Here is a 24,968-nt window from a genome sequence, read left to right as displayed (position 1 = left end):
GGGGGGAAAAATGCTATGTGGCATTCTCTTTTTAATAATTAAAATTTTTTCTCAACTTTATTTAATGTGTTTTGGTGTTAATTGTGATTAAGTGTTAGTTTATTTTTGTTATTGACAATTTATTACAATAATATTTTAATTTTCGATTGAAGTTTAATTTATTATGAATTTTATGTTTTTTTTTTTATATTTCATAACTCTTATGTTACATATTGTTTAAAAAATACTTTAAACTTTCTTAATATTTTGTATGTCAAATAAAAATACGAAAATGGAAACTAAAGTTAAGTATTTTCAAAAAAATTTAAACATAAAATAGATACATATCCAAACTATTACTTTATGTTTCAAAACATTTAAAATATTAACTTTAGTTTTTATATATTTATTTTCATAGCCAATATATTATTATATAATAAACCTAATTCATTTACTAAACATCGGTTCACCCACGGTTGATCCAATGATCTAGAGATCCGGCAAATCGTCCGGTTCAATGTCCGGGTCAGGTGTCAAAACACTGCTTTATAGGGTTTCTTTGTATTTGATGTTGACGATGGAGAATTGAGCCTCTACGACTCTCCTTCTTTAACGCAATCGACGTAACCGTCATATAATTAATCTATATCTATACTAATAAAGTTGAGTTTTTTATCTCCTTGGGAGGAAAAATGCCATGTGGCATTCTCTTTTTAATAATTAAAATCTTTTCTCAACTTTATTTAATGTGTTTTGGTGTTAATTGTGATTAAGTGTTAGTTTATTTTTGTTATTGACAATTTATTACAATAATATTTTAATTTTCGATTGAAGTTTAATTTATTATGAATTTTATGTTTTTTTTTTTATATTTTATAACTCTTATGTTACATATTTTTTAGAAAATACTTTAAACTATTTCTTAATATTTTGTATGTCAAATAAAAATACGAAAAATGGAAACTAAAGTTAAGTATTTTCAAAAACATTTAAACATAAAATAGATACATATCCAAACTATTACTTTATGTTTGAAAACATTTAAAATATTAACTTTAGTTTTTATATATTTATTTTCATAGCCAATATATTATTATATAATAAACCTAATTCATTTACTAAACCTCGGTTCACCCACGGTTGATCCAATGATCTAGAGATCCGGCAAATCGTCCGGTTCAATGTCCGGGTCAGGTGTCAAAACACTGCTTTATAGGGTTTCTTTGTATTTGATGTTGACGATGGAGAATTGAGCCTCTACGACTCTCCTCCTTTAACGCAATCAACGTAACCGTCATATAATTAATCTATATATCTATACTAATAAAGTTGAGTTTTTTATTTCCTTGGGGGAAAAATGCAATGTGGCATTCTCTTTTTAATAATTAAAATCTTTTCTCAACTTTATTTAATGTGTTTTGGTGTTAATTGTGATTAAGTGTTAGTTTATTTTTGTTATTGACAATTTATTACAATAATATTTTAATTTTCGATTGAAGTTTAATTTATTATGAATTTTATGTCTTGGTTTTTTTTATATTTCATAACTCTTATGTTACATATTTTTAAAAAATACTTTAAACTATTTCTTAATATTTTGTATGTCAAATAAAAATACGAAAATAGAAACTAAAGTTAAGTATTTTCAAAAAAAAATTAAACATAAAATAGATACATATCCAAACTATTACTTTATGTTTGAAAACATTTAAAATATTAACTTTAGTTTTTATATATTTATTTTCATATTATTATATAATAAACCTAATTCATTTACTAAGCCTCGGTTCACCCACGGTTGATCCAATGATCTAGATATCCGGCAAATCGTCCGGTTCAATGTCCGGGTCAGGTGTCAAAACACTGCTTTATGGGTTTCTTTGTATTTGATGTTGACGATGGAGAATTGAGCCTCTACGACTCTCCTTCTTTAACACAATCGACGTAACCGTCATATAATTAATTTAGAAATCCCACTCATCCCACTCTTATAATGTTTAGTAATTGATGGCGATTCAAATCCAAAAGACTAACATTTGGTCTATTGGTATTGACACATAAACTCTATGGTATCTTTATATGTTACCGTGTGCAAAAAAACCAATAACTTCCCTGATGCATGCTATCCGTGTTTACATTTTAAAAACCGTGAATATGATTAATATACTCTTAAAACTTAATTAAAAAAAAGAATCATTACTTCCAATGTGAGAGAAATTTAAAAACGTTGTCTGGTTGCTAAATTTATTTAAAATTGATGTAAACCACACACCACCCTCACCATTAATCCTTTGCACCACACTAACCTTTTGTTATCAAAACCATTACTAAATGCAACAATTCAGCAAGCCCGAATGTCACAGATAGTTAGAAATTGTCTTTCTCATGATCGTTATAGATGCTAACATCTCATTTACTAATTAACAAATTGACTTTTTACTAGGAAGATTTGGTGAAATTATTCCATTCCAGTTAAAATGAAAGTTGTCCATTAAATAGAGGAGTTTAAGAAACATTTATAGTTTTTAGATAAAAAAACATATTTAGATTCATATTAAGATTCGTTGATATTTCTAAATAAGGGTAGATAAACAAGATTTCGTTATGAATACACACAAAATCTTTTATTATAACAAAACTAATATAGAAAATAATTTTATGTTTCTTATTTTAAGATACATCTTTTTAAGAGCCTTTTAAACTAAAGTAACACATACAACTTGCACCTCTATATTTTAAAAGTCAACATGGTAATTTTAAAAATATATATTAGATACTCACCAATTATTTTACCAAAAATTGACACTTTACCCTTAATTTTTATAAAATTTATAAAATTTGAAACATATTCCATCTTTCTATTATTTGAACTAAATATATTAGTAAAAGTTTTATAGTTCATATATAGTTATTTTAATAATTAATAATATAAGTATGTTCTCTATATAAAACATCCATTTTGTTTTATGTTTAAATTCCAACTAAATTAATTTTCTATGACTTTAGGCTTTTTATTCTATTTTTATTAAATCAATTTGTAACAATCACTTATACTATTACACTTTAAACTAAACAACTTCAAACAAAGTAATGCACTACAGTCACTAACCACTATAAAAAACAGAAAATATCATTTTTAATATATTTTTATTTTCATATTTAACATATTTTATTTGTTAAGACCATATAATAATTTATAAATTTATGTAAAAGTATAACATACGAATCCGGCGCGTAGCGCCGGAAAATCACTAGTAACAAATAAAGTTAAATAACTTGCAAGTATTAGTTTTTTTCGAGTACTTGATTCAAACAAGACGTATACATATATTAAATCAAACTGTTCAAATGAATAAAGGCAAATAGCAAATACCTGGAAATGTACAGGTATTTGTCTAGTGTCCAGCCCTAATTTAGGTCACATCTTACAAATCTTGAATTTCGTTCCACTTCAATCTTGTGGAGATGAATGAGTTAGCATGGCTGTTAAAGGGAATATATTATTTCTGTATTCCTAACCACTTCAATGGAAATAATATGTCCGTAATTAAAACACTCTGATTACAACAGCGATGTATGGTGTGATGGTGTGTACAGTTAGACTCTAATCCAACTCAAACCAACCCATATCCATATGAACTCATTCCCTTATGGATTATGAATAAACCCAATCCATTTAGTTAATGGTTTTGGGCCAACCCATAATTAGTTAAATCAATGGGTTAATGGTTTTAATGAGCTGACCATCTATTATATATAATCAACACTACAAATCAATTAAAATAAGTAAATAATTTTGTAAATTCCTCAAATAAAAATATCATTAACACTGTATAAAATATTATTATGCAAATCTAGAAGTAAAAAGTTTAAAACAAATAAAAATTAAAACATTGTATTTTCATTGAAAAGCAACATCATGTGAAAATCTCTATGGAATTATTCTTGTCTTTGTCTTTAGTATAAACTTCCTGTAAAAACACACAACAAATGTGGAACAATTCTGTTAGCTTAGGCATACATAAAACTCTCGTACACTTCATTGTAGAAAGACTTAAATAAGAATCATAAAGACTAGTGACGCAACAACTAAGCAACACAATACACAACAACTAAGCAACAGTCATCAGGATCCAAACAGATAACTCTTGCATTTCATTCAGAAAGACCAGTGACGCAACAACTAAGCAACACCAATACACAGAGAAACTGGCGCAGCGTTAGACTTAAAAGAATCGAGTCTTCGTTGAGTCAAGTGAATACCCGAACATCGAACAAGCTTGTTGTCGTTGATTGCAATAATAACCGAAAACAAAGCCAAGGTTGAACTTTCAAAAGCTCTGAGATTAACTTCAATAATAACGTGTTGTTTACAATGATGCTAAGATCCTATTTAAACTACTTGACGCACAGAATATCCTGATGTCACAAAGAATATTCTAAGAGATAAGTAAACCAAAACCAAAAATAAACACAAATCCTAACAGCTAGAATAAAACAACGAACTCGGTTTACGGAAGTATCCAAGAGACGTGAACCGGTGGTTATGCGCTGCATCAGGTCTCCCCGGGTAAGAAAAGATTCGCCTTTGAATCTTGATCAGTGTTGTTGCCATGAAACTTGGACAGAAACTTGACGTTGAACACATTAGCAGTCTTGATATGATCCGGAAGCTTGACGCGATAAGCATTATCATTGATACGCTCAAGAACCTCAACAGGTCCAATCTTCCTAGACTTAAGTTTGTTGTACTCATGCGCGGGAAGACGATCGCGAGTAAGCACCACCCACACGAGATTACCAGGTGCAAAGATCAACTCTCTTCGCTTAGCATCCGCACGCGTCTTGTACTTCAGAGCAGAGGCTTCCAGATTTTGATACACCAACTTGTGTGTTTCCTGAAGGGACGTGACAAAATCCTTTGATTTGCCGTGGAAGCGCTTAAGATCAGGCAAAGGAGTCAAATCCAACGGACAACGCGGCACCAACCCATACACCACCTGAAACGGACTGAAACCAGAGCTTCTGTTGGTGGCATGGTTGTGAGCAAATTCCGCTTGACTCAAATGAGAATCCCAGACGCGAATGTTTGCTCCCACTAAAGCTCGTAGCATGTTGCCAAGTGATCGATTAACCACTTCCGTCTGCCCATCGGACTGCGGGTGATAAGCAGTGCTCATGTCAAGGCTAGTACGCAACAACTTCCACAACGACCTCCAAAAATGGCTCAGAAAACGAGTGTCTCTATCGGACACAATAGACGTCGGAAGTCCATGAAGGCGGTATACCCCATCAAAGAACAGCTGAGCAACACGTACTGCATCTGTAGTCCGCTTACACGGAATAAAATGTACCATCTTCGAAAAACGATCCACCACCACAAAAATAGAATAATGACCTCTCTGAGTACGCGGTAAACCCAAGACAAAGTCCATGCTGACGTCTGTCCATGGCTGAGACGGAATGGGAAGAGGCATATACAAGCCCGCATTCGATGCCTGCCCCTTAGCTAACTGACACTGACGGCAACGTTCAACAAAGCGCTCGGTGTCGCGACGCATCGAAGGCCAGTAATATGATGCAGTCACCAGTTGGAGCGTTCTATCACGGCCCACATGACCCTCCGTGTGAAGCTCCTCAATGATTCGCAGTCTCAAACTTCCATCAGGAATGCAAAGCTGAGATCCCCGAAACAGAAATCCATCAATAAGCGCAAAATCTGACCGCTTCTGCTCCTGAACATCACGAAGGACATTCGCAAAGAAAGGATCCGACACATAAAGCTCAGCAAAAGTGGAAAAGCCGGGCACTGAAACATGCAAGGTTGCTAGCAAAGCGTGACAACGACTCAATGCATCCCCACACGATTCAACTTGCCGGACTTGTGCTTGATGGCGAAGGTGAACTGCTGCAAGTATGCTATCCAATTGGCATGGCGAGATGACACCTTGACTTGGTTATCAAGATGCTTCAGAGCATCATGGTCTGTAAAAAGGACAAAATCGCGATGCACCAAATAATGCCTCCAATGGCGAATGGATTGAATGACGGCGAAGAACTCTACATCGTAAGTCGAGTATCTACTCTTGGCACCCAAAAGCTTTTCGCTATAAAAGGCGACAGGACGAGATTGCTGGCTTAATACGGCACCAATGCCCAGTTTAGACGCGTCGCAATGCAACTCGAATGTCTCCGCGAAGTCTGGCAGGACCAACACTGGCGCAGTCGTCAATTTCACTTTGATCTGCTCGAAGGCCTCGGCTGCTGCTGTCGTCCAGACGAAGTGAGTGCCCTTCATACACTCTGTAAGAGGTGCCATGATCGAGCTAAAATGGTGCACGAACCTCCTGTAGAATGAAGCCAGCCCATGGAAGCTTCGTATTGCCGAGATAGATGTAGGAATCGGCCAAGCTCTAATTGCCTCTACTTTCCCGGTATCCATCGAGAGACCCTTACTGGAAACTACATATCCCAAAAATAGGAATTGCTCAGCCGCCCACTCGCACTTCTGACTTGCTACAAAGAACTTCTCCTGTCTCAGTATTGCAAGAACTTGCCGCAAGTGATCAATATGTGTCTCCAACGACTTACTGAACACCAAGATGTCGTCAAAGTAGACAACGACAAATTTCCCAATAAGCGGTCGCAGAGCCTGATTCATAATCCTCATGAAGGTGCTAGGCGCATTAGAAAGGCCAAAAGGCATCACTAGCCATTCAAATAAACCTTCACGAGTTTTGAAGGCTGTCTTCCATTCGTCTCCAGGTCTGATGCGAATCTGGTGATAGCCACTCTTCAAGTCAAGTTTAGAAAACACACTTGCTCCAATCTGATCCAGGAGATCATCTAGTCGTGGAATAGGGAATCGGTAGTGCACTGTAATCTTGTTAATTGCTCTACTATCGACGCACATTCTCCATGTGCCATCTTTCTTAGGAATCAGCAGAGCAGGCACTGCGCAAGGACTCAGACTTTCTCGAATATGACCTTTTGCTACTAGGGCCTCGACCTGCTTGCGGAGTTCTTCGTGCTCTTGAAGGCTCATCCTGTAGTGGGGTCTGTTAGATAGTGATGCCCCCAGGACAAGGTCAATCAGATGCTGAATATCCCTCAACGGTGGTAATCCCCTCGGCAAATCTGTGGGAAAGATATCTGCGAACTCCGTAAGTAGCGACATGATGACTGGTGGTGTCGGAGTCTGTGGTGTGGTTGTAGTGGGGACCGAGACCAGCGCAAATGCGACTTCTTCTTCCTTTAGTGCCTTAGAGAATTCTGCGTGGGAGCAAAAGAGCACTGTATCACTGGAACCCGTTCCTTCGAGCAGATGTGGTAGCGCTCTCTGTTGAGGCTGAGACGGTAACGGTGGAGGGTCTTGACTAGGAAGTAACACTATCCTTCTGTTCTCAAAGAAGAAACTGTAGACGTTAGTACGCCCACTGTGAGAGACATCTCTGTCATACTGCCAAGGTCGCCCCAACAGGATGTGACTGACATCCATTGGCACCACATCACAATAAATTTTATCCTTATAGTGTGCACCTATCGAGAGTGACACAAGGACACGGTGAGTAACACGAATTACTGATCCTTCCTGCAACCAGACGAGTTTGTACGGAGCTGGGTGATCTGACCGACGCAGACCAAGTTTGTTGACTGCCTCTTCAGATATAACGTTCCGAGAGCTTCCCGAATCAATCACAAACCTGCAAATCTTGCCCTTGACCGTACACGTTGAAGAGAAGATGTTGGTTCGTAACCAAGGCTGGTCATCTTGCCTCATAGGTGCAAGGCAAACTCGGCGCAGCATGAGTAAGGTGCCATGATCACCTGCATTGCTCTCCTCTTCCAGCTCAGGTAAATCATCCTCAAGACCTTCCTCTCCGTCCTCGTCCCACTTAACTTCATCATCTGCCAAAAGACCCCGTTTAGTTGCCGTTGGGCAAGCGTTGACACGGTGGCCAATCTCCCCACAAGAGTAACACCTAATTGTGGCTGGTCTGGAAGAACGACGCAACTCTTCAGCTCCTGCATTTTGTCGAGTTGCAGCAGCTTGGCGGTTTGTTGTGTTCTCCCCAGTCTCTTTCGCTTGCTGCCCTTGGTTACTTGCTTAGACGAGTTCCAGCCTTGTGTAGAAGACTTGAATTGCTGCTCGAAGGCAACCACCCTTCGATGTGCTTCAGCTATCGTTAAAGGATCAAACTGAGACATCGCACTCTGAATTTGAGGTCGCAACCCGCCAATAAACCTCGACACCAATTGAACGTCGCTGTCAAGTACTTCATTTCGAGTCAGGAGTAGTGTAAACTCCTCTGCATAGTCATCCACAGTTCTCGATCCTTGACGCAGATTCTGCAATCTGGTGAACATGGTGCGATCAAAGTTATACGGCAAAAAGGACTTGCGTAATAACTTTTCAAGCTTCGCCCAAGTACGAACGCTCTCCTTCCCCGCTCGAGCTCGAGCCGTCTTGGTTTGTAACCACCACGAAGCAGCTTTGCCCCGAAATTTGGTTGCCACCAAAGGTACTTTACGATCCTCTGGAACCCTCTTGAAGTCCAAGATCTCCTGAACGGCGACTAACCAATCCAGCAGCTCCTCTCCACGCGTCCCTCCGTGAAATTCTGGAATTTCCAGTTTGAATCCATTTTCCCAACGACGATCCTCCCGTTCCTGAAATCCTCCCCTGTTTCCATGACGACGGACCTCATCGGCGAAAGGGTTATCTTCCACGTCGGTTGCTCCATCCTCTTCAAAAACACGGACATGATCTCGGTTCCAATCTCGATCGTCATGATCTCGGTGACCCTGGTTGAGAAACGCGTTCTCCGCGATCTCTCGGACTGCAAATTGAATTGCATTCTGCATGTTCTCATGCATAGCTAACAGCGTGCGACGAAGTTCCTCCCAGTCGTTGAGGGGAAAGTCTGCTGCGTTGTTGTTGCGACGCGGAGGCATACTTAGTTCTGGAAACGGAAAGAAAAAAAAATTTAGGTCGAACGAGCCAGGCTCTGATACCAAAACTGGCGCAGCGTTAGATTTAAAAGAATCGAGTCTTCGTTGAGTCAAGTGAATACCCGAAGATCGAACAAGCTTGTTGTCGTTGATTGCAATAATAACCGAAAACAAAGCCAAGGTTGAACTTTCAAAAGCTCTGAGATTAACTTCAATAATAACGTGTTGTTTACAATGATGCTAAGATCCTATTTAAACTACTTGACGCACAGAATATCCTGACGTCACAAAGAATATCCTAAGAGATAAGTAAACCAAAACCAAAGATAAACACAAATCCTAACAGCTAGAATAAAACAACGAACTCGGTTTACGGAAGTATCCGAGAGACGTGAACCGGTGGTTATGCGCTGCATCAGAAACTGATCTTATTTAGCTGACCTTTTGAATCGATATCTCCTTGTGTATCTCTAGTTCCTTAATAACACGAGAAACATCTGAAACATTTACAATATATTTCAGACTCAGAAACTCAAATATGTATCATTAAGTTTAACACAATCAGAACTCACTCTTTGGGTGTATGTGTGATGTCTCTTTGGCTGCTCCCTTGTTCTTCCACTTCATTTGGACCTGATCGGATAATACCATCTCACCGTGGAACTTACAAGAAGATATTATGATGCACTTGTTGATGATGGTCCACCACCAACACCACTTGGAAGACATTCTTCATCATTGTCCATCACTTTTAGACACTGAAATAATATAACAGAAACAAAACAATAAGCCCAAATCAAAGATTTACATTACAAAAGACCACAAGTACACCTTATGCTTTTTTTTAAGTACACATTAATTATACTTCTTTTATCATATATATGAGATCAAACTTCTGGTTCAAACTCTCCGAAACAAAATTATGATTTAAGAAATCAATCTAAGACATAACAACCCAAAATCAATCTAGAAATGAACCTGAAACTGGATTAACTGAAACCTAGAGATCAAGCTTTTGGATTCAGAGAATTTCTGAATCGTTTTGTTCTGTGAAATCTGAAATCGTTTGTTCGACTTTTTTTTTAGGTTTATGTAGAATGTTTTGGACTGACTTGTTCATTTACTCATTTTAGTCCAAACTCATTAAACCCATAATCCACTAAATCCATTTATCTACTATTATCCAAATTTGTAACCCATTAAGATCCATGGATTGGAGTGGTTGAGTTGATCCATTAATTTAAACCCATTTTGACACATCTATGTACAGTGTACACTGCAAAAAGAAAAGAAAAATGTTAAAACACTCTGATCACATGCATGGTGTGTACTCACTAGTCACTACTCCCATGCATTTATAGCTTCCATCGACAAACAAAGACTAAACGTCTAAAATAGTAAGAAACACACTTGAATTCTCTATATTATCATTAATTAAATTCTGTATAAAACATATACGAGAATCTAAACACTTGTTTGAGGAAACAAAATGAACTTAATGTTAGATATGAGTAGGAAAAAAACATTGGTGTTAGCAATAACTTCCATTTATTTCTTATCGACCGTAACTGCTGGTTCATTTCCTGCGCTTTTGGCTTTTGGAGATTCAATACTTGATACCGGTAACAACAATTTTCTCATGACTTTTATGAGAGCAAATATCTGGCCATATGGGAGAAGCTACACTATGAAAATCCCGACGGGAAGATTCGGAAATGGAAGAGTTTTCTCCGATATAGTTGGTATATATAATATCATGAGCTTCTATTAATTTTTGTCAACCATCCATACGATAAGATCAAGTTCTAGCCGGCATAAATATGTTATTCAACATACCATTTTTTTTTTTGGGTTGTGGCAGCCGAGGGTTTGGGGATTAAAAAAAATTTACCAGCTGCTCGTAAGCTTTTCATTGCTCCAAGCGACCTTAAAACTGGTGTTTGTTTCGCATCAGGTGGTGCAGGAGTCGACCCTGTTACATCTAGACTAATGGTAAATAAAAAGATAACGAACTTGTTACTTCGGTTAAAAATATTATAAGATGTCGTAACTAACATTTTCTGATAAAATTTATATGTGTGGCGATTTGGTTAGAGAGTTTTAAAGCCAAGCGACCAAATAAGTGATTACAAAAAGTACATAATGAAGCTAAGGGTCGTAGCACCTACGCAAGCGAGTTCAATCATTGCAAATGCAGTGTATCTTGTTTCTCAAGGAAATAATGATCTTGGAATCTCGTTTTTTATGACTCGATCTGCATTCATGCGAGGATATGTGACGAGTGGTGCTTACACCACTAAACTAACTAGTTGGAACAAAAATTTTATGAAAGTAAGACAAAACTCAAATATTTTATTCATGCAATAATAGTATGAAGTATGTATATTTTGTTCAAATTTGTTTTGGTCATGTATGAAGCAAATGTATGATCAAGGAGCCAGAAAATTCGCAGTGATGGGAGTGATACCGTTTGGATGTTTGCCTATGACAAGAATCATGGGTAGGTGTAACTTGTTCGGAAATCTATTAGCTGAAAGGTACAACGGAAAATTGAGGAGTGGTGTTAAAACTTGGCCAAGCGAAGCCGGTTTTCGTGGTGCAAAATTTGTCTATGTCGACATGTTCAACACTCTTATGGATGTTATAAAAAATTATAGAAGATACGGTACGTTTATTTTCGCGGCATATATCATTTATATTTATAGCACTCATTGATCTGTTCATTCTCGTTCATTCACTGTGACATACTCCTTTCATTTCATAATATATGATGTTCTAGAAAAAAGTTGGTGTTTCAAATCGTAATAAATTTTGATGGTTTTATATCAATTTTAATTTAATTAGAAACTATTCTATGAATTATATTTTACAATTATTTTATTATTTGTTAAATTATTTATAATTTATTTTTATAGTGACGTTTTATAGGGAACAATGATTTATTAATCTTGTAAATTTATGTATAACATCTTATATTATTAAACAAAGGTAATCTTAATTCTTACGTATCATGTTCTTATATTGTTGCAGGATTTAGTAATGCCAATAATGGGTGTTGTTGTATGCCTACAGCGATAGTACCTTGCGTAAATCCTCATAGTCACGTCTTCTATGACTTTGTTCATCCCTCGGAGAAAGCCTACAAAACCATTTCCAAAAGGCTGGTCCAGGATATCAAGAGAGGCCTTGCCTAGTTTCAGTCTTACGATCCTATATTGTTGTAATCTAAATAACCAACAACGTACCAAAATAAATTATGATAAACAACCAACATCGTTAACTAATCAGTTTTCAAAAAAAAAAAACATCGTCAACTAGTTACACCCAAACAAAAAAACATTGTTAGTTAATTATATATTTATGAGCATACACGATCACTTATTTTTAATCTTTTTTTTTTGAAACCTAAAAAAAAAAAAAAAAAAAAAAAAAAAGATTATGTATTGTATTGTATCAATACAATACAAAAAGGGGTGTATATTCTATTTTTAATCTTCTTATTACAAAAAGGGGTGTATATTCTATTTATGTATTGTATAAATATGTATACACGTAATTTCAGATCAGGGTGGTTGTTTAGGCTAGCTCTAACAATGACACCAAAACATCAAATTTGATATAATTTCATTTCCAACAAAACATCAAATTTGACATTATTTCATCAAATTTGGTGTAATGTAAATAGTGTTACACAAAATTTGATGTTATTGTTGGAGATGACAAAAAAATATTTAACACCAAACAATAAATTTGATATTGAAAAAACACCAAATATTTTTTAAAGAATGTATGATAAAAAAAATCAGAAAACGATTTATATAATTGTAGGAAACGAGTTAATCAATAACCATTTCCTAGTTAACTAAATTCAAATATGGAATAAGAAAATAACGATAACTAGATGTTGATCCGCGCCTATTTTATATGCATATATATTTATTTACGTCACTAGTGGTATACATTTTTAATTTTAATCATATATTTAAATATTTATATAACTACTCAAATACAATAATTTATAATTTACATGTTCTAAATAATCAACTATTTAAAATCGTCACATGTATTTGTTGCTTCTTTTTATATATTTATATTACTATATTTGCATCTAGTTATTAAACATATTAATATGTGCTTGAAAAAATATATTTGAAAATTATTTTGTATTTAGTTTATGTTAAATTTTTACCCACTTTTCAAAACTGGATTTCCTTTATCAATATTTTATGGTTAAATTGTCTTTATTATGATTTATCAATACTTTACGGTGAAACCGACCCTCAATTTATGGTAGTTATTTTAAAATTATGTGAATATTTGGAATATTGAAATTATTGTTGCAGCCAAATTATGGGTGGTTTCACCATAATTTAAATTATGATTAAATTAGTTCAAAGATTCTATATATTATCAATACTATTAAAAGAGAAAGAATTTTGAAAAATCTACTTATGCAAGTTGTTTTGGACTCTTTTATTTTTTTTTATTTGTTGGTCTTACTTTATATTTATTCCTTATATTTAGCTAACTATACTACCTTATATTTAGCTAACATACGACATTCAATGATTCTCTTTATTAATCGTACTTTAGTGGACCAAATTTTATACAAAACTCCATTATACTAGAATGTGTATAAAACCAGTATACAAAAGTATCATCTTTTCTAAACGGTGTCTCATGAATTAATATACTATAGATATGCTATTTAAACCCACTAAATTTATTAAAATTAATATATCTTCGAAACTTATTTGAAAATTAGAATATATCATACATTATATTGTACTATATCATCTTACATTTCAAATTTCCAAATAGTTACAAAATCAACTTCAATAGAAACAATTTAGCAAATCATAATCATCTGTTAAAAACAAAATATTAAATTTTACAATAAATTAATTTTTATAAAATAGATTATGAAAAAAAGTTATAAAAATAAGTCTGAAAACTATTAAACTTTACAACTTTATATTATTAAATTAGTCAAAATCCGCAAATAAATTTAGTTTTTCTAAATGCACACAAACAATAAAATGAGAGAGTTGGATATTCAGGTAAGGATCGTTCTTTTCGAGTCTGGATTCTTCGAATTCTAAACACTTGGACATAATTAGGTATTTAAAATTTTTTGGTTTGTGTTCATATCATTTTTTTGGTTCAAGTAAGAATGAGTTCATAATTAAAATACCTATAATTTTTGGATAAATAATGGAAACACACTGATTTGGATATTTAGAACCCGGAAAATACCCAAAAACTCAAAAAATATCGTAACAAAAAAACACCTAAAAATCCAAACAAATACCCAAAAATATTTTAAAAATATCCAAAAACCTAAAACTTTTACATGAAATCTGACCTAAAGAATACAAATTTTTTTCGGAGTACCCAAAATATAATTTTAAAAAATTGGAATTTCACTAGCAATCTAAAACTATAATCGAAAACATGAACCAAAACTTTAAAAGTATATGTAATACCGAAAACCTATCCAAAATACTCAAATATACCTAATATGCACAAAATTCGTATACTTTGGGTACATGATCGCATTTCGGGTAGGACCCGGCCTCGAACACAGATCCGCAAGTCCAAAAAATATAATATGTACTTCTTGGTATACCCATACCCAAATCGTATCTATATTTTAGGTCGATTTTGGTGTGGTTTTCCGGGTCAATTAAAGTGTCCAAGCGTAAGAAAGAGTTACATAAGAATGTACATAAAATCTTAAATAAACTAATTCTTAGATTTATGTTTTTAAACAAATGTATTTTTCGATATAATATGATTCTATAAAATAATAATATACAAGAATTCTAAAATATTAATTATTTTTTTTTGATTACAATCCAAAGAAAAACCCGCGCTTCCAAATGCGGATCAAAATCTAGTTAGTCTTATTAAAATACATTTAATAAAAAAAATTAAAGATGATCCAACTTAAAAATCACACATGAAATGATATATATATATATATTAAATTTTAAATTAAAAGATATTAAAAGATATTATGATTAAAATAGTTCAATTTTTATATATTATTATTTTTATTAAAATACATTTAATAAAAAAATTTAAGGATTGTCCAACTTAAAAATCACAGATGAAATAAAGTTGTGACTTTTATTTTAATATAATAGATGTTCCAACATTGATGATTATAGTTGATACTGTAGGAAATAATATATTTTAAAATATGAATTATATTTTCGTAAATGTATCTCCTCTTTTCTGAAAAAAATAGAATAGTAACAAGAGACAAATTAATCAGAGTAATTTGCTAGGATATGAGACCATAAGAGCATCATTATTGCGAAACCCTAAATGGAGGTTGTTATTTTTGTCAGTGGATCCCATAACAATATAAGAACTCAACCTAATACACCTCTTATTTGGCAACTTTTCCTCTTTTTGACAATTTTTTGGGTCTCCTCTTAAGAAACCCCTAAAACACCCGCAATAATGTTGCTCATATTGTTACGTCAGTGCACAACAGTTCAGTACAAACCAACATATCTTTTAATAAACTATAAAATAGAGCAGATTAGACAATTTCTCAATGAAATCATTATTTTTAATCTTAATGAATATCTAGATCGCATGAAAGGAGATGCGGTTGGAAAATGAAAATGATATATCTTATCTCCAGTATATGAATCATCACCGTCTGAAAAAAAATATTGTATCGTTTTTCAAGTGTGTGTATTATTTACAAATATGCGTCTCAATCGCATATGGTAGTATATAAATTTGTTGAACTAGTAGTGAAGTCTCATGGCAACCACTAACTAAGCAGAGCCGGCTCAGGAAAGAATGACGGAAGACAATAAGTGCAATGTTCCGGGGCCAGTCCTATATCTTACTAGTTATAAAATAACGATTCTAAATTTTTTCTATTCATGTTTGTGTTAAAAGTTAACTACTAAAAGATAATTGATGTTATTTAGAAAAAAATATTGATGTATGAAATTAATTTTTACTTTTATATATATATATATATACATGTATATTATTTTAAAATGCATACAAATATTACTCGTAATTTTATTAAAAAGAAATAATTAAAATCTCAAAAGATATTTAAGGGTTTCAAAGTTATTTTCTTCCTAACATTCAATATGTGTGTACTGCATTCCCATGCATTTTGGCGTCCTTGGACAAACAAAAACTAGACGTCTAAAAATAGTTAGAAAAACATCTAAGTAGATTCATTATAAAACATAGGAAAACAAAAAAAAAACTTGTGAACTTAATAGTCGATATGTTTAGGGAAAATATATTGGTGTTGACATTATTTTCCATTTATTGGCTTTCATCAGCGGCTGGACAAAACAAATCCTTTTCTGCAATTTTTGCTTTTGGAGATTCAATACTAGATACTGGTAACAATAATCGTCTTCTTACTCTACTCAAGGGAAATTTCTGGCCATATGGTTTGAACTATGACTTTAAGATACCGACGGGCAGATTTGGAAATGGAAGAGTTTTCACCGATATGATTGGTAGGATATCAAACTCTTTTTACGGTCTTCTTATTTTTATTTCTACAGAAAAAAATGTTTTTTTTTGTAGTTATCATATACTTTTATACAAAAATACGTTATAAAAACATGTCGTGAAATCTTTTGTTATAGCTCACGGGTTGGGGGTAAAAAAAGTTGTACCCGCTTATCGTAGGTTGCGTCGCATCAAGCCCGACGACCTTAAAACTGGCGTTTGTTTCGCATCAGGTGGTTCAGGAATCGACGATCTTACATCTAAAACGCTGGTTAAGAGAAAAACTACGAACTTGTTAATTATTTCCATAAACACTATTACATGTCTTTTTTTTTTGTAACTCAGGCTTTCAACACTATTATATGTCTTGAGCCATAATTTTCTAATTGATATTCTCTATATTTTTCCTTGGATGGTCTTGTGTTGTTGTTTGGTTATAGGGGGTTTTATCCACAGGCGACCAAGTAAGAGATTTCAAAAAATATTTGAAGAAACTAAAGAATGCGACGAAAAATAAGAAACAAATGAAATCCATAATTTCAAACGCAGTGTTTCTTATTTCTGAAGGAAATAACGACATTGGATACTTCGCGACTCCCGCTCGTCTACGATTACAATCCAAAGATACATACACAAGTAACATGGTTTTTTGGACAAAAACATTCCTACAAGTAAGACTTCATAAGATACATATATATATATGTATATAATTATGTTAATCAAGCAATGATAATGTATGCCTTTGTTCACATTCTTTTGGTTTATGTAACTATATATATGTAGGATTTATACGATCTTGGAGCGAGAAAATTCGCGGTGATGGGAGCGATTCCGGTAGGATGCTTGCCTTTCCATCGCTTCCTATTTGGTGGAGTATTTGCATGGTGTAACTTCATGATGAATAAAGTTTCGGAAGACTTCAACACAAAATTGCAGAAAGCTCTTATTGGTTACGAAGTAGAAGAATGTTTTAAAGGTGCAAAGTTTGTTTACGTCGACATGTACGGCTCTCTCATGGATCTTATCAACCATCCTAAGGCCTATGGTATGTAATCAAATACACATTCCATAAGTATATGCATGAAATAACCAAGTGATGATAATTATGTTGCCTTGGGCACTCGGCTGCGTTATTTTCCTATTAAAAGATTACACACATGTTGGCCTCCAAATTATATTTAGATTATAGATTTTTCGGCCTCATAAATTGTTGAAATATCTTAGTGTAATGGTTAAATGATTTTTATTGGAAGGACTACATGGAGATCATAGTCCTATTAAGTAATAATGGCAAATTAGTTATGCATGTGTGTACATATGCTTGCAGGGTTTACAGAAGGGAAAAGATCGTGTTGTTGTATGGTGACATCGATAATACCATGCCTAAACCCGGACGAGTACGTATTCTATGACTTCGCTCACCCCACCATGAGAGCCTATGAAGTAATATCTAAACCTCTTGTCTATCAGATAAGGAAAGGCCTTGCATGATTTAGTTTCTTGTTTCTTACCATCTTTAATTTTAATATTCATGTAACAGGCGACAATATCATACATGACGATATATATTCGTAGTCTAAAGAATGTATGATCCAATGATGTATAATTGTATTGTCCTTTCTTTTATATTGTCACCAGACAAACGCGTCTATCAATAAATGCATGTATATTAACGGAAATAACACAAAAGAGGGCTTATAAAAGAGATTGTAGAACCTGTCTACTGACCACCCTAAGCCAACGTTCGATCCATGCTTGACCCCTCAATAACGATTACTAGTTTAATTTAGATCAACCAAAACTAAACTTAAGTATACATGCAAGCCATTTGATTGATCTTTGATCAGCCCAAACAGTTTTTTTTTTTTTTGACAAAGCCCAAACAGTTTAGTTTGGTTTTAAGCCAAACTGAACCAAAAATCAATGTAATTATTTAATGGTTAACACAATCAAATACATACTGGTGATATATTAATATATTGCTAAACCTACATTTTTCTCCTTTTTGGTACGAAGTTCCATATAACTTTTTGGTTTAGTTTTGTAGTTTATAAATTGTTTTGTTTTAATCAAAGAACACTTGAACCAAACTAAAACCAAACATTAAACCAAATCAAACTGAACTAATAACTCCGACTAAATTCAGTTAAAGTTCTACCAAAACTGATTTAGCTAAACCCAACCAAATCCAAAATTGAAATCCAAATGCCCTAACACTGCACCGTATTTAATTAATTTTCATGTCTTTCATTTGGTATTTCTGTATCTATGCATAGTATTGCATTTGTAAGGGGTTGACTGGTTTTCCCGCTACCACCCGCAAACGTAGCTTTTGCGGTTGGTAGCGGTTGACAGCGTTTCAAAACAATCATACAAACCGTTACAAATCGCTTCAAACCGCTCCGAACCTCTTAAAATCAAAAGCTGGTTCCAGCTAGCGTTTGCGGTTGCGGGCTGTTGCGGTTGGATAAAAAAATATTAAACTTTTTTTTCTAAATACTTTAAACTTAAAATTTAAAATTTAAAATATTATAAATAAAAATATATACACATTTTATATATTAATTTAAATTCACAAACAATATAGTATTTTTTTATAAAAACTTTAAAGTAGCTATTCATCATAATTTTTAAAAGTTAATATACATACATATATAAAGATATACACATATATAAAAAAGAAACAAAATATTCTTTAAAAGTTTTAATATAAATCTTCATAAAATATATTAAAACTATAACTTTCAACTACTTAAAAAATTTAAAAATAAACTTAATATTATTATTAATCATATTATATTAACAGTTATTTTATTTTATCACAATAGTATGTTTTTTATATTTTATAATATTATAATATGTTTATATTGATAATTTATTATTAAATCACTATAATGTCTCATAATCAACTAGTCACAAACATCCTGCAAACACAATAATTTTTAAACGTTACGTCAGTCATACAAAACGCCATGTAACACTTGAAACCGCAACCACCCGCACCCGCAACCGCAACCCCTGCGTTTGAACCAGTCAGGCCCTAAATGATGGAGTAAACGCAGAACCGGCTCTGGCCTAGAACAGGGGAAGCATGGGGTATCCAGCCTCCAAGCTAATAGGTATATAATCAGCCACTTTATTAAAAAAATCTGTCTAAGTCTAGTGGTTGTATCCTCAGTCCACCTTTTAGCATAGATTTTTGCGAGTCTTGCGACCACTATTTTGTTTTAGGATTGTAGCCTTTAAAATTCTTTGACAGGCTCTGAGTAAACAGTGTAGAGATATTATTTCCAAGTCATCACTCTATGAGCAATTTATCCTTTTTGGAGCAATTTATCCTTTGATAAAACTAGCACTTGCTTTACCTTTTTTAAGCTAATCAACTTCAAGTAAGTTAATAGTCTAACAAATAATTAAGAAAGTTGTTGACATATACAGTTGTTTTTCTTAATGCAGATAATTTTACATCAAAAATAATATCGTATAGAAATATATCATACTTTGAGTGACCAAATATCAAACGAAAAAATGCAAACTGATATTTTCATTATAATTGGCTCAATCACTTTAATTTCAAAATCATTTCCAATTTCATAAAATAATTGCTGGTGGATATTTTTCCATTGGTGAGTTAGTTTTGAAATTATATATGCATGATTGTTTTTCTTTTCCCAAAGTGGTGTTGCAATTTAATAAGTTGCATGTTTGTTCAAATATACGGTCATGCCTAAGAAACCTCCTTTAGTTATGTAGCTTTGTTTTTTTTGCTTCTCACACACGATGTGCATTGTTTGAAACTTTGAAGATACCATGTAAACCAGGACTGTTCAATATGATAAAACTGAACTGTACCAAACCGAACCGAAATAGATAATATGAGTTGCTTTTGGTCATACCTTATAAACGGATGTAACTATAAAAAATCGTAGGATTTGGATATAGTTTGATTTACAACCGGTTAAACCGAATAAACCGAACAAAACCAACCAAAAGTAGAAACATGTAAATATGTATATATTTTATAACGACGCATGAAAATTCATTTGTTATACAAGTTATTTTTTTTGTTAATAACTATTACCATAATTTTAGAGTAATAAAAAGTCCTAATTTATAAAATACTTGAACTATAATTAAGTAACAATTCATAGCAACTGAAGTTTCTAATATATTTTCTTAGTCTTCTTTTTGATCTTTTTGCTTTATTTTAGTATTACTAAAATGAAATAAAGACTATAAATTTCATAGAAAACAATTAGTGTAAATTCTTCACAACTTTTTTTTAATCTATAAACTAACAGAATTTTATATTCAATCGAAGAAACATGACTTTGATAAACACTAAATATGGAAGAATAAAAAAAATTCTTTCATGCTTTTGTTTGTTTTTTATTTTTATTTTCAAAATTTTGACTTTTGATTTTAATTCTAGATTTGATTATTTTATTAGATGGTAGAAGTGCTTTTTGTTCTTTTATTTAAACATATAATTTTTTTTTAATAAATGATTACGTTGACAACATGACTCTAATATTCCTATAATATGATCCAAAACTAAATAATTATGTTTTCGGTATAAAACCGAATAAACCGAAAATTGATGATATATAAACCGAACCGAAGTAAATATGGGTTTAGAATGGTAGTTGTATTTTACTAACCGAAATACCAAAAAACCAAAAAAAACGAACCAAAACCGAACCGATATCCGGATTGAACACCTCTACCCATAGTAAACTAATTGATTTGTAAATTTTATCTAGCATTATACTTTATATTTGTAAATTTTATCTAACATTATACTTTATTAGTATTATAACTAGTTAAATAATTAACCAAAACTTTATTTAAGCAACAGCTTGTTCGATTATTATAAAAACATTTATAGCACACACTTTTCATCTCCTACACTCCCATTCATTGTCGGTCACGTATGTGAATCACGTGGCATACCTCTTTCCGTATTATTTGCTTCAAATGTATAAACTAATGAAATAAACACTAATCCACATGGTCTTTTAGGCTCTTTACTCTCTATATATAACAGCAAATATCATTTACATTTCTTCAAGCATTCTTTACTTAAGATATCAAATACACACTAATGGAGAGGTTCCATAGGTTTCCTCTCCTTGGTTTGGTTCTTTTCCTCGGCTTTATTGGCTCACCGACCACGGCCATTGTACATGCTTGCTCCAGTACAGAACTAACCTTTAGTCGTGCCAACTTCCCTGAGGGTTTCATTTTTGGTACCTCGACCGCAGCTTTTCAGGTGTTAATATGAATATGCATGTTGCTAAGTTGATTTTTTCTAAAACAATTAATGTCCGTGACAAAACAATTCTTGAATATTAGCAATTTTTGTGGTAAATTAAATAAATAAATAGGTTGAAGGAGCTGTACATGAAGGATGTAGAGGTCCAAGCATGTGGGACACATACACTAAGAAATTCCCACGTCTCTCTCTCTTCCTTTATCTATTTTTTTTTCTGTCAGCTACATTCTTATTATTCAGCTTGTCTAATAATAAATGTCAATTATCTATACAATCATCAGATATTTTTTTCTTCCAGATAGAAATAATTATCATAAGGCCGACGTTGCCGTCGATTTCTACCATCGTTACAAGGTATTAATGATGTTATTTATCCATGGTTTATATATACTTCCGTAGCTCTTCTAAAAGAAATTGAAGCTCTTTCAAATCATCTTAATTTTAATTAAATTTTATAGGAAGATATCAAGTTGATGAAAGATCTGAACACTGATGGATTTAGATTTTCCATTGCATGGCCTAGAATATTCCCACGTAAGTAAAAAAAACTTTCAATAAGCTATCACTTAACATTTGATGAAAGTAAGTAAACAACAGAAAATCAAACCGTTTAACAGATGGTAGGATGGAGAAAGGAGTAAGCAAAGCAGGTGTGCAGTTTTACCACGACCTAATTGATGAGCTCCTCAAAAATGGTAATTTATTCACAAACCATACATATATATTAAAACTATTTTTATTATATTTTGGTTTACTAAGTCTTAGTTTGTTTTGAAACTCAGAAATAACACCGTTAGTAACCGTTTTTCACTGGGACACTCCTCAAGACTTGGAAGATGAATACGGTGGCTTCTTAAGCGACCGTATAATGTAAGCTTGTCTTTTATTTGTCATTTCCAATTCACACGAGTTACTATATATAAACTGGCGTAAACTTGCTTCGTTATTTAGAAAGGATTATACGGAGTACGCAAACTTCACATTCCAAGAGTACGGACACAAAGTGAAGCATTGGATCACATTTAACGAGCCATGGGTGTTCAGTCGAGCTGGCTACGACATTGGGAAAACAGCACCGGGACGTTGTTCAAAGTACATCAAAGAGCACGGAGAGTTGTGTCACGATGGACGATCAGGACACGAGGCTTATATCGTTAGCCATAACATGCTCTTGGCACATGCTGATGCCGTAGAGGCCTTTAGAAAATGCGACAAGGTTTCCACATATATAAAATAATTATCTTTTAAATAAATTTTAGTATTCAGGTAACTTGATGAAACAAGTATTAATAAAGAAACATCTATCTCTAATGATTTGCAGTGTAAAGGTGGTAAAATTGGGATTGCTCATACTCCCGCTTGGTTTGACCAGCGCGACCTCACGGATGACCCGCACCAGCACTCGGAAGAAGAACACGAAACTCCTGCAACTAATTTGATTGACTTCGTCATGGGATGGTAAGAATATATCCGGAACATCCCAAGACTTTATTTTTAATTTTAAAATATAGAACACATATATATATATATATATATATATATATATATATATATATATCAATGTGAGTGTGACAAATTCAAATTTTCTTCATCAGGCATTTGAATCCGACCACGTATGGAGATTATCCACAATCGATGAAAGATCATGTCGGAGATCGACTACCAGAATTTACTGAAGCACAGAAGAACAAGTTGAAAAATTCTGCTGATTTTGTAGGAATCAATTACTATAATTCACTATTTGCATTGCACGGCGAAGAGCCAGATCCTTCGAAACCTAGTTGGCAGAGTGATTCTCTCATTGACTATGAACGTAAATCTTTACAACAAAAAAAACTCTTCGCCAGACTATTTATTGTTTTATATAAAATTTAGAAATTTCGAAATCTTGTTTTTCTATACTTTTTCAGCTAGGTATGTGGATAAATTCAATGCATTTACAATCAAGGTACGCGATTCTTTTACGTAAATTAAATTATGAATTTGTTTTTTCTTAATATATATACTTTTGCATTTTTCAGCCTGATGTTGCCAGAGTTGAAGTCTACGCAAATGGTTTGAGAAGACTTCTGAACTACATAAAGGATAAATACGGCAATCCTGAAGTCATTATCACCGGGAATGGTTAGAGAAACCTTTACCTAATTTGAATCTCAGAATCATATCAGATCAATTTTGATTTTTCGCTTTCTTTTACATTCCATATAAACCCTGAGATTTTTTTTTTAATATTTGATTTATATAAAGGATACGGAGAAGATCTAGGTGAGCAAGACAGAAGTCTTGTACTGGCGCTCTCAGATGACCACAGAACATACTACATTCAGAAGCATCTCTTGAGCTTGCACCAAGCAATTTGGTTTGTGAACAAATCGTTTTTATTTAGTTTTATTTTGATAGTAGTGCTAATTTAATTAGTTCCCTTAATTTATGTGATAGATATATATCTGTATCCTTTTCTTAATTTTGCAGCGATGATAAAGTAAACGTTACAGGGTATTTTCTTTGGTCATTGATGGATAATTTTGAATGGCAAGAGGGGTACAGCGCGAGATTTGGACTATACTACGTCGATTACAATAATAATTTGACACGCCATGAAAAATTATCAGCCCAGTGGTACTCGAGTTTTCTCCAAGATGGACTAAAAGAGTTCGAGTATGATCAGCACGATGAGCAACACGAGCACGATGAGTTGTAGTGCGAATGCTCTACTACAGACTTTGATATTTTGAGTCATAAACTACACTCAACTGATGTATTTATTTTAACATTTTAGACCAAAAAAAAAACCTAATGTATTTCCATACTCCAGAAAAATAATCAGATTTATCGATATAAAAACAAATGAAGTTTGAATTTGTTTACCCGTATAAGTTTTAAACTTTTGGATAATTGGTTTGAAATTCAAAAATTGATATCAAGATAATAACATAACAGTTGATATGATACATATCAGATTTATCGATATAAAAATACGATTTTTTTTTCTAAGGCTTTTTTATTCGGTCAAAACAATAACATAACAGTTGATTATGATACATTGCATCAAGAAAGCCAAAATAATTTCTTAAGAAAACAATCTTTTGAGTAAAAAGTTTAACTCGACAGATATATTATATAACAATTACGATCACAAGAAAAATTAATGATCGTTGGATCACCCAACCATCATTGATATTAAGATGATCTTATTTCGCGATTGTTAATAATCAAAGTGTTTTTCCGCAGGGCTGCAGTCACTTATGTTTCCTAC

The 24,968-nt window shown here is 33.1% G+C and overlaps 4 protein-coding genes across 4 annotated transcripts; 3 read left to right on the top strand and 1 right to left on the bottom strand.

Annotated features, from left to right (window-relative positions):
• Window positions 1–5,825: 5,825 nt before the first annotated feature.
• Window positions 5,826–9,677, bottom strand: LOC108841328 (uncharacterized). The gene is made up of 5 exons (XM_056999343.1): window positions 9,620–9,677; window positions 9,373–9,428; window positions 9,193–9,229; window positions 7,962–9,140; window positions 5,826–7,887 (listed from the first exon to the last, which is right to left on the bottom strand). The coding sequence occupies exons 1-5, from the start codon at window positions 9,675–9,677 to the stop codon at window positions 5,828–5,830; spliced, it is 3,390 nt and encodes a 1,129-aa protein (XP_056855323.1). The 3' UTR covers window positions 5,826–5,827.
• Window positions 9,678–10,367: 690 nt separating this feature from the next.
• LOC108840279 (GDSL esterase/lipase EXL4-like) lies at window positions 10,368–12,515 on the top strand. The gene is made up of 5 exons (XM_018613115.2): window positions 10,368–10,673; window positions 10,793–10,923; window positions 11,026–11,262; window positions 11,350–11,596; window positions 11,962–12,515. The coding sequence occupies exons 1-5, from the start codon at window positions 10,421–10,423 to the stop codon at window positions 12,123–12,125; spliced, it is 1,032 nt and encodes a 343-aa protein (XP_018468617.1). The 5' UTR covers window positions 10,368–10,420; the 3' UTR covers window positions 12,126–12,515.
• Window positions 12,516–16,158: 3,643 nt separating this feature from the next.
• LOC108840489 (GDSL esterase/lipase EXL6) lies at window positions 16,159–18,116 on the top strand. The gene is made up of 5 exons (XM_056994393.1): window positions 16,159–16,442; window positions 16,575–16,708; window positions 16,878–17,108; window positions 17,221–17,482; window positions 17,765–18,116. The coding sequence occupies exons 1-5, from the start codon at window positions 16,202–16,204 to the stop codon at window positions 17,926–17,928; spliced, it is 1,032 nt and encodes a 343-aa protein (XP_056850373.1). The 5' UTR covers window positions 16,159–16,201; the 3' UTR covers window positions 17,929–18,116.
• A 3,382-nt stretch (window positions 18,117–21,498) lies between these two features.
• On the top strand, window positions 21,499–24,560 carry LOC108840032 (beta-glucosidase 20). The gene is made up of 13 exons (XM_018612844.2): window positions 21,499–21,709; window positions 21,825–21,894; window positions 22,011–22,066; window positions 22,171–22,246; window positions 22,330–22,407; window positions 22,495–22,582; window positions 22,664–22,928; window positions 23,034–23,170; window positions 23,308–23,525; window positions 23,623–23,660; window positions 23,734–23,836; window positions 23,960–24,071; window positions 24,185–24,560. Exons 1-13 carry the CDS (start codon window positions 21,542–21,544, stop codon window positions 24,411–24,413), a joined length of 1,638 nt encoding a protein of 545 aa, XP_018468346.1. The 5' UTR covers window positions 21,499–21,541; the 3' UTR covers window positions 24,414–24,560.
• Window positions 24,561–24,968: the final 408 nt, after the last annotated feature.

The sequence above is a fragment of the Raphanus sativus genome, chromosome 2 (genome assembly GCF_000801105.2).
Source record: "Raphanus sativus cultivar WK10039 chromosome 2, ASM80110v3, whole genome shotgun sequence".
Taxonomy (NCBI): domain Eukaryota; kingdom Viridiplantae; phylum Streptophyta; class Magnoliopsida; order Brassicales; family Brassicaceae; genus Raphanus; species Raphanus sativus.
The sequence above is the reverse complement of the archived record's forward strand: the minus strand, read 5'-3'. Positions and strand labels throughout refer to the sequence as shown.